Below are 9,101 nucleotides of genomic sequence, written 5' to 3' on the forward strand. Positions count from 1 at the left end.
TAGTAGGAATGTTTAAGCTACAAAACAATGTTTCGGTCTGGGGTCCCCTGAGTAGGTCCTGTCTCAGTTCTGGAAGCTGATGTCTGGTGACATCATCAGTCTGGGGAAGCGTCATTTTTACAAATGCCGAGCCATACTTCAATCCTTTACACTCCCACCTGCTCAACCTGTTCTCCCAGATGAAGCCTTCTTCCATGGTTGATTCAGATGCATTTATACCTAACAATTCTCATGAGATGGCCAGAGAACTAGACATTTTTAACTGATGGTTGATTTCTTTAAAAGCCCCCATTCCACCCTCACCTACCACATTTCATAATCATATGAATCTGAAATTCACTCTTTCTATAACTGAGCTATCAGAATACATATCACACTCACTCATAAAAAGCGTCATTTTCCTCCATTTTTGTAGATACAAGAAAACAAGACTTAAAATAATCCAAGTGTGGAGGGGGGTGGTGGGTGGATGAACTGGGAGATTGGGATTGACATGTAGACACCAATATGTATAAAATAGGTAACTAATAAGAACCTGCTGTATAAAAAAATGTATACCATTTATGATAGGATTGCAAAAAAAAAAAAGGTACATGGGAGGGTATTTTCATCTGTCTTTGTGTCTGATTGTGTTTTATGTTTTTATTAAACCTTTATTCTACCTTAAAAAAAAAGTACCGTATGCTATGATAATTAAATATTATGTTTTCCCAAAAAAAAGAATCCAAATGAATTGCCCGTAATAAAAAGCTGGCTGTTCGCTGAGCTGGAACTCGGTGCTGGACCTGGGCTCCACGCACCGCGTTTCTGCAAGGAGTCGTCCTTACCAAGGCCTGAGGTCGTGAAACAGAGGCAGATGTGTCTCATCACGAGCTTTCATACTGAGGCAGGAGTGAAAATGAAGCCACATGTGAACTTGACATCTGCAGTATTAGGGGACAAAGGTCACCGCAAACTTCAAATGACTAGGAGGAAAGTCCTCACAAAATTCCAGCCTGTGGATGCTGAGAGGTCAGAGGTACGGGTGACACCCAGAAAAAAAACCCCAGAAAGGGGACTCCCCACACCAGGTGCCAAACACAGAACATGGTATTCAGGCTGAGTTTGGACAATTTGGGAATAAGAATAAATAAAGACAGTAAAATATTACAATCCACTGAATAAAATAGGAACCTGTAGGTCCAATCTGAGGATGATAGATAAATACAGACATTCACATAGACACAAACACAACACATAAACCCACGCCGACGGGGAGGGGACCCTTGCCCAGAGCCGGATGCTGAGTAAGAAGCCTGGAGGGTGCAGCTGCCGGAAGCGTCACCCTCCTCAACCATGGGAACGAAGACGGATTCAACGAGACTCATCAGTGGGCACTAAATCCGGGTGGGAAAGCGCCAAGGAGCAGGGTGTTTACGTGGTCCTAAAGTGCCCCCGCAGATGGTGGCCTGTGAGCTGCACAGGGACGCGGAGCAGCTACCCCGGGTCGTACGATGAAATTCAACTTCCAGTGAAGGACGGTGGGATATTGTGCTTCTGGACGTGCCCCCCCGGGGAGGCCACCGCGCCCTGTGGTAGTGGGCTGGCTGATTCTGTGTGTCACCTGGGCAGGGCTGAGGGATACCCAGAGAGCTGGGAGAACAGTGTTTCTGGGCGTGTCTGTGAGGTCGTGTGTCTGGAGGAGATCGGCAATCTCAGTCTGCAGATCACCCTCCCCAGTGAGGGCGGCTTCATCCAATCCACTGAGAGCCCGAACAGAACAAAGAATCGGGGAAAGGGAATTCGACGTCCGGTCTGCTCCTGCCCTCGACCTCGGAGCGCCTTTTTCTCAAGTTTTGGACTCAGACCAGGAACCCCATCTACCCCAGATTCCCAGGGCTTGGGACCCAGAGGGAATTTTACCATGGCTAAACAAAAATGACTACTTAAACTAAAAAATAAGCAAGTTCTTTCTAACTAAATAAAGGTCAAATATAGAGAAATCTGCCTGGGTCTACCCTTGCCAACGATGTTCTTGGAAACACTGGTGGACTTTGCAGTAATAAGAAACTCAGCTAAAGATCACCTGTACAACAGAAGAGGTAAAAATGATTTTAAAAATTCGTATCCAGACTCCCAGAAGCCTGCTCAGCTGGCTGGCGTTGAGGGACGTGCTTACATTTCAGGATTTCTTTGATTACCTTAGGAAAATATAATCCAATGTCATAGAGTTTGGATTGGCCTTAATGACACAGAGAGAGAATATTCTGGACTCTCAAAGCTTTCTCTGTTACGGAGCAATATGTTTAATACAAAACTAAAATACGGAGATAGGATTTTTATGCCAGAGGAATTTCAGCCTCTTTCCGAAAAAGGGAGAAAAGTTCAGAGAAAGGATATGTTGATCCCACACATTTTAAAATCTTCACCAAGAGATCTTCTGTAAACTGCTAAGTTTCACTTTTTCCCCCATGACCACTACTGTGATGGTTTCAAATGAGTTTTCTTCCCTTCGAAATGCCTTAATTAACACACTCAAAAAGCACGCGGCCATCTATGTATTTTGTTTTCCTGACAGTGATTTTACATCCAGGGGACATTTCTAAGTCCGCATGAGATGTCACCTTCCCAGTCCAGTAGCCTCGGGCCCAAGTCCTGACGGGGAAGCTGCTGGGGGTAGCGGGCTGTGCTGGGAGTCTGGTGCCCGCCCCAGGCTCCCGGCTTGGGGTGCATCACCTGCTTGTTCCAGCTGTGAAGCTGCACCGTGCCCGGTAATTAAACAAGCCAGAGGGGAGCAGGCAGATGTGCTGGGGACGCGATGGTACAGGAGAGACACCGCAAGTTGCCTTTTAAAGTTTTATTCACCTGAAGCAAGAGAGAGCTGAGAGTACGGAGGCACACACGCTGTCCCACCAGCATTTCAGAGCCCCTAGGCCTGAGGGCACTAGAGGGCACGACCCCAGCGCAACGTCATCTCACCTCCAACCCACCCCGTCCAGCGCCTGCAGACACAGCGGTGCAGCCTCCCGGAAAACATCCGCGTTTCCGCTTAGAAGGACAGAAACCCCTAATCACCAAACATGAAGACTAAAACCGTAACGCACGATTGACTGTCAAGCCACGCTGGACGCCGCGGGCCCTCGCCACCTGCTGGGAACAAGCGCCCGCGCCGTCTGGCTCCCGGGCCGCCCCTCACTGGCTGGGCGAGGACGCGGACGCGGGGATGAGCTTGGGCTTGGCCTGCTGGGGCAGCACCACGTCGGGGATCTTCTCCCCGTGCTTGTACACACTGACCGTCACGTCGATCTTCTCGCCCCCGTACTTGTTCTTGACGTGGATGCTGTACTTGCCCGAGTCCTCGGAGGTCACGCCCTTGATGGTCATGCTGACATACTTGGCCTGCTCCACCTTGACCAAGAAGTGGTCGCTCAGCTCGATGTCCCTGTCGTTCTTGAACCACACCACATCCGGGTCCGGGTTCCCGAACACCGTGCAGGTCAGGTTCAAGGTCTTGGGGGGAGGGTGGGCAGAGAGGGGAGAGTTAGAGAAAGAAAAGCCTGGTGGCCTCCGAGCAGCCTGGGCCCTCCACCCACTCGGCTATTGATCTGCCCTTCAGGACATTTATTTAGTCAACACGCTCTTTACGTATGTAGGCACCACACTAGACACCAGGGATCCAAAAAGAGCAGGAAGTTCACAGCTTCCTGGGGCAGCTGGAGAGAAAACTCAAAATATTTTTAGCCTGGTTCTAAATTCCCTTTATATTCAGAGTCATGGTTCCCTTTACCAGTTCTTCTGGCAAATCCGGAGACTGCATTGTCTTATGATAAACTGCACTGTGGACACTTAGCAAAGCTTTCGGTCCAGGATAAAGTAAAACTAGTGCTAACCCTTAATCCACGACCTCCAGGTACAGCTCGCCAGGCTTTCCTCAGCTGCTAAAGAAAAGGGCTCTACATTTTCGTGTTCTGGCCTCATCACAATTCTCTCAAGTAGCTATGTCCCCATGACACTGAGATGGAATCACTCAAGCACCCAGAGAAATACCAGTTAGATATCAGTAATTCAGTGACAGGTGACCGATTAGAACTCCAATAACTGGTTTCCCTTATACACCCCCAAATGACCTTGACAGCTGGAGCGGAGACGGTTCTTTTTATTTCACACTTGACAAGGAGGCTCCCACCTTCCCACGAGGCGGGTGGGTCGCGCGGGCGAGGGTGTGGGGGGAGGCCCGCCCGCCCGCCCCTTCACTCACGCCCTCGACCGGCCCTGGGACCCGTGGCGTCAGAGCCAGGTGGACACCGGGGCTGGAAACACCGGGTGTCACAAACACACCATGTAACGTGTCTCCCCGTGGTGGGAGAGGTGCTCTGTGTGCATTCGGAGGGTTGGACTATTCCCCCCTTTGAGGACGCAAGTTTCCCAGAGGCGGCCTGGGCCCAGCAGGACCCAGGACGCCCACCTTCCCCCACCAGCCTGCTGGCACTGGGCCTGCCGTGGGGACCCCCGGCTTCGGCCGCCCTCCCTGGGCACCCCGTTGCCTGCCCTCACCTTTCCCTCCATTATGGTCACCACGTCAGGCAAGCCGCCGAGCACCTTGCCGCGATCTGCAAGAGCAAAGGGACTCGGCTGAGAAAACCGTCCGTGGGGACGATCCTGGGGGTCGGGCCCTGGGCTGAGCGTCGAGGGACACAACAGGAGCGCTGGCCCGGGAGAGGACACAGGGCAAGGCACACCGGAGGGGGGCCCGTGCTAAGGTGCAGCGGGGGAGCAGGGGCTGAGTGACGCCGAGCACGGGGTCGCGAAACGGTCGGGAGGAAACGCGGCCCGGCTGCGAGCCGGCGTGAGGAGGAAGGTCTCACCAGGGGCTCGGCGCAGGGCAGACCCCGTCCTCCTGTAATTTGGTCAGGAACTGGGGGCCTGGCCTCTGGAGAGGGGATTTTGCAGGGGGGTGTACTGCAGGTCTATTTTCATTTTCTGTCCACTGTGATGCTCTGACATCGTAAGTCCCGCCTGGCTGGGCAGAGACAACCCCCTGCCAGCCAAGGGCCCAGCCAGGAGCCCGCCTCTGACCTATGCCAACAGCCCGGCCAGGCCCGGCCTCCTCCGCCCGCCCCGCCCCCGGGGAGGTGACACTCCTCTGCCCGAAACACCCGGGCCGGGTGCCCGGAGGCTCGGGGCAGCCCTGTCACCCAAAGCCCGGCAAAATCACTAAAAGCAGCCAAGCGTGCGTGTTCCCCCCGCCCCGCCTGCCTTTCCCCTGGAAACCCCAGTAAAGGCCGTGCCCTCAGTCTTCCCTCCGTCCTGTCCTCCACCCCCTGACCCCCTGGCCATCTCCCCACGTGCCCGGCGTGGCCCTGCCTCTAGGACCCGAGAGCCCAACAAACCGTCCTTCCTGGGCCTGTCCTGAGCCTCCTCCGGCGGCCGCTCCTGACCGACCAGCTCGTGGAAGGACACAGAACAGGTGGTGGAAGGTGAAGGCAGAAAGGAGGCCGGGGGTGGGGGGAGGGGGAAGGCAGGCTGTAGGAAAGCAGGGGATGAGCAGGTGAAAGCAGCAGGGGCTGTGGACAGTCCTGAGGGTTTCCAAGCAGGCGACAGCATTTGCCGTCTATTATTTAATGCACAAAATGAACAGTCTTAAGTACAGACCCTCTGCCCCACCCAAAATATTTTGTGCTCGTTAGAATCTAACAGGTACTTACTTCTCTCTGCAAAAGCAGCTGCCCTGAAAATTAAAGGGGGGCAGAGAGCAGAGAATAAAAGAGTCATGAGCAAATGCTATCAACCATAAGCATCACACATTTCAGAGGTTTGCTAGAGATAATAAAAGCAAAATGAAGGAGGAAACGTGTTTGCTTCTCCTAGAAGAACGCATTTGGGTCACGGGGTCTGAGGACCCGTATGCATGTACTTTTCCTACCGTTTCCCACTGCTCTGTCTTCCAGCGGATAAAACTCACAGAAAAGTTTCTTTTTCCACCAGATTACATTGGAGATTTTTAGATATTTTTGAAAATGTTGGTATTTGATTTACCTAAATCGTCCACTCATCCATTCAACAAATATTTACTGAATAACCTAGTATGGGACAAAGACTGTTCTCGGTGTCGGATGCTCTAAAATTTAGACACATGTTTAGAAATCCCCAGTTATTCTTTCAAAAGTTGCTCTAAACACTGGGATATTGTTCAGCTAAAAAGAAATGAGAATTTTCTGTACCTTCCTCTCAATTTTGCTGTGAACCTAAAAGTGCCCTAGAAATATAAAGTCTTTAAAAAGAACCTAAATATATAACATTAAAAAATTGCTCTGTGTGATGTTGCTATAATTATACCTATTTCAGAAATTCAGCATTTAAATTCATTTAAATTAACCCAGGGTTATTATAACTCTAAAGTTAATTGATAGATGCATTTACAGTTTAGAAGAATGCCTTCTTCTAGATACTGAATGGTTTAAATGGTTATTTTTAATCCCAGTTCCTAAGAGCATCACATTTCTTGGGTCAGCTACGCATCCATAGATGTTCCCACACTCAGCCAAAATGACAGCACGTCAACTGGACCCCAGACGGAAACATAATAGCCAAGCATGCAAGTCTTACTTGAGCTGCTGGAATTCGGCAAACGCTTCATCAAAAGCTGCAAGGAAATACTTTGTACGTTAGTAACTGTTTGAATGTGTTCGGCTTTTATTCATTCCCTTAGCTGCTCTGCTCGTGAGTTTGCTTAATGAAAACTGATGGGTTTGCTTAATGAAATAGCCAAATGAATAAAGTAATCTTCTCTGAATGAAAATGGTAAAATCAGATTGTTTCCCTCTCAGCATCCTTGATCACTAAGGTAATCCCTAAGTTCAAAATTATTAGGTGCTAAAGAATACTGATCTTACCTTGACCAGACAGGTCAAGTGACCGCTGATGGTTATTTTTGCCGTCAAAAATCTCGAAGGTGTATCTCCCTTTATCCTTCTCGGTGGGCTCGCAGATCTTCAGCCAGGCCATCTCCTCACTCCCACCAACCCTCATGTGCTCACTCGATGCGATCTTAGCATCCCTTTGAAAAAGTCACAGGGACATACTCAATTTAGAATCTCATATTATATGTAAGATACCTGTGGGGCAGTATTACACGTCTTTCAGGGAGAGCTTCCTCTAACTTGCTGGAGCTGATGTCATCATAGATTTTTCTGGATATTATACATTTACTAACTACATCAGCAGCTCAGCTCTGAAAACCTTCTGAAATTAAATCTGATACTTAGTTTTTAAAGATACCTTGTGGTTTAACATATGCTTCTTGGTAATAGGTAACAGACTATCAAATACTCTAGACAGTATGGCATTTTTCTGCTCAAAAAGTTAAAAATAGAGTCACCGTGTGATCCAGTGGATGCACGCCCAAAAGAATTGACGGCAGGGGCTCCAACAAATATTCGGTCACTCATGTTCACAACAGCATGACTCACAGTAGCCAAAAGGTAGAAACAACCCAAGTGTCCATCGACAGATGATGGGTAAACCAACTGTGGTCCATCCATATAACAGAATATTATTCAGACTTAAAAAGGGAGGAAATTCTGACATCTGCTACAACATGGGTGGGCCTGGAGGACATTATGCTGAGTTAAACAATCCAGCCACAAAAGGAGAATTACCGCGGCATCGGCTCAGCCAGGGCGAGGGGTAAATGCTGCACTGGAGGAGGACGAGGGGTCCACCAAACGCCAAACCACACGCAACCCGCTGGGCGCCCTCCTCAGAGCCCTAACCCCACCTGGGCTCTAGCGCAGGAGCTCACGGCTCCCTGAGCCAGCATGTGCACGGCCTGGCGCGTGACACTGAGCTCAGCTCCAGAAAGGAGCCACCCGCCTTCCATCCTAAGCCCTGACCTGAGTTCTGACCCCGCCTCTGTCACAGCCCCGACGCCTTGCTGGACCGGGCACAAATGCTGTTCCCAGACACCATGTGAAGCCACCCGCCAGCAGAGGGCCAGCAGCAGACACCCCCCCCTCCACGTGGCTCCCCCTCCCAGCTCAGAGCTCCCAGCCTGGCTCCACCCCTGGGGTGAATTCCAGAACCCTCCCTGATCAGCAGTCCCACCCTCACCCTACATCCGCTATGGCTGGCTTCTGCTGAATTAGCCAACTTATAAGAGGGCAAACAAGTCCTGGTAGCAAAGGACAGCTGCTGGCTGCATTGAATGTGTTATCACTGTTACCCCCTAGACAGTGACTTTGGCTCAAAGGACTGTTTGTTTGTTATTGTTTTGGGACTTAAATGGGCCAAGTCAGATAAAACCTCTTCCTTGGTTTTATTATTTGATCACAAAACATGACCAAATCCCTTCACTCCCAATTAAATTTAAAACATCTTACGTTAAGGTAAGAAAGAGGAGGATGGAAGAAAGCCTAGGTGCGTCTGCTCATTTGTGTGAAAGAAACCCAGGAGATGGGTCCCTGCAGGGGGTAGGGAGGGGCTGGAGGAGAGGGTGGGGAGGGGTGGTGGGCGCACCTGCGTGGCAGCCTCGCATCTCCCCTCCCCCGGGGAGCTCCAGGCCTCACTGAGATTTCAGGGGCCTCTGCATGCGAAATTTCCCAGTTGAATTAAAATCCAAAGTGTTTTCTTCTATAAAGAGGCCACGCGGCGTCTTCAGTGGCTGTGATGCTTCTAAGTCTTCAGTGGCCCATACTTAGCAATTTGAGGTCTAGCCCTTTCTCGATGACAGAGTAATTTCACCTTTGAGCAAAAGAACAAAATCCTTTTGCGAAGGGACATGTCTGCTGAGTTCCCCTTGTATGCTTCTAACTCCTTTGAAATAGGTTTCTGCCCTTCTTCTAAGTGGCCCTCGATGTCTTACTCAGCATTTCGTCAAAGAACATTTCTCGCCACCCACTGGCACAGAATGTTCAGGTCCACAGCTCGAGTCTCCTTTGGGCGTCCCTGACTCTGTTAGGTGGGCCATTTAGCATCCAGCAGCACATTGTATTTCTTTCTTTTTTAAAAAATAAATTTATTTATTTATTTACTTATTTCTTTATTTTTGGTTGTGTTGGGTCCTCGTTGCTGCACGTGGGCTTTCTCTAGTTGTGGCGAGCGGGGGCTACTCTTCGTTGCGGTGC

General features: G+C 50.1%; 1 protein-coding gene across 1 annotated transcript in view; it reads right to left on the minus strand.

The window, feature by feature from the left end:
- Positions 1–2,548: 2,548 nt before the first annotated feature.
- The window catches only part of MYOM2 (myomesin 2), a 14,996-nt gene continuing 8,443 nt past the window's right edge, over positions 2,549–9,101 (minus strand). Inside the window, exons 5-9 of the mRNA XM_028481607.2 lie at positions 6,873–7,036; positions 6,586–6,622; positions 5,685–5,707; positions 4,534–4,589; positions 2,549–3,489 (exon numbers count right to left, since the gene is read on the minus strand). Of these exons, the coding sequence (XP_028337408.1) occupies positions 3,172–3,489; positions 4,534–4,589; positions 5,685–5,707; positions 6,586–6,622; positions 6,873–7,036 (598 nt within the window). The 3' untranslated portion in view covers positions 2,549–3,171. The remainder of the gene's footprint in view (positions 3,490–4,533; positions 4,590–5,684; positions 5,708–6,585; positions 6,623–6,872; positions 7,037–9,101) is intronic.

This window comes from Physeter macrocephalus, chromosome 20 (genome assembly GCF_002837175.3).
Source record: "Physeter macrocephalus isolate SW-GA chromosome 20, ASM283717v5, whole genome shotgun sequence".
NCBI classification, from domain to species: Eukaryota; Metazoa; Chordata; class Mammalia; order Artiodactyla; family Physeteridae; genus Physeter; species Physeter macrocephalus.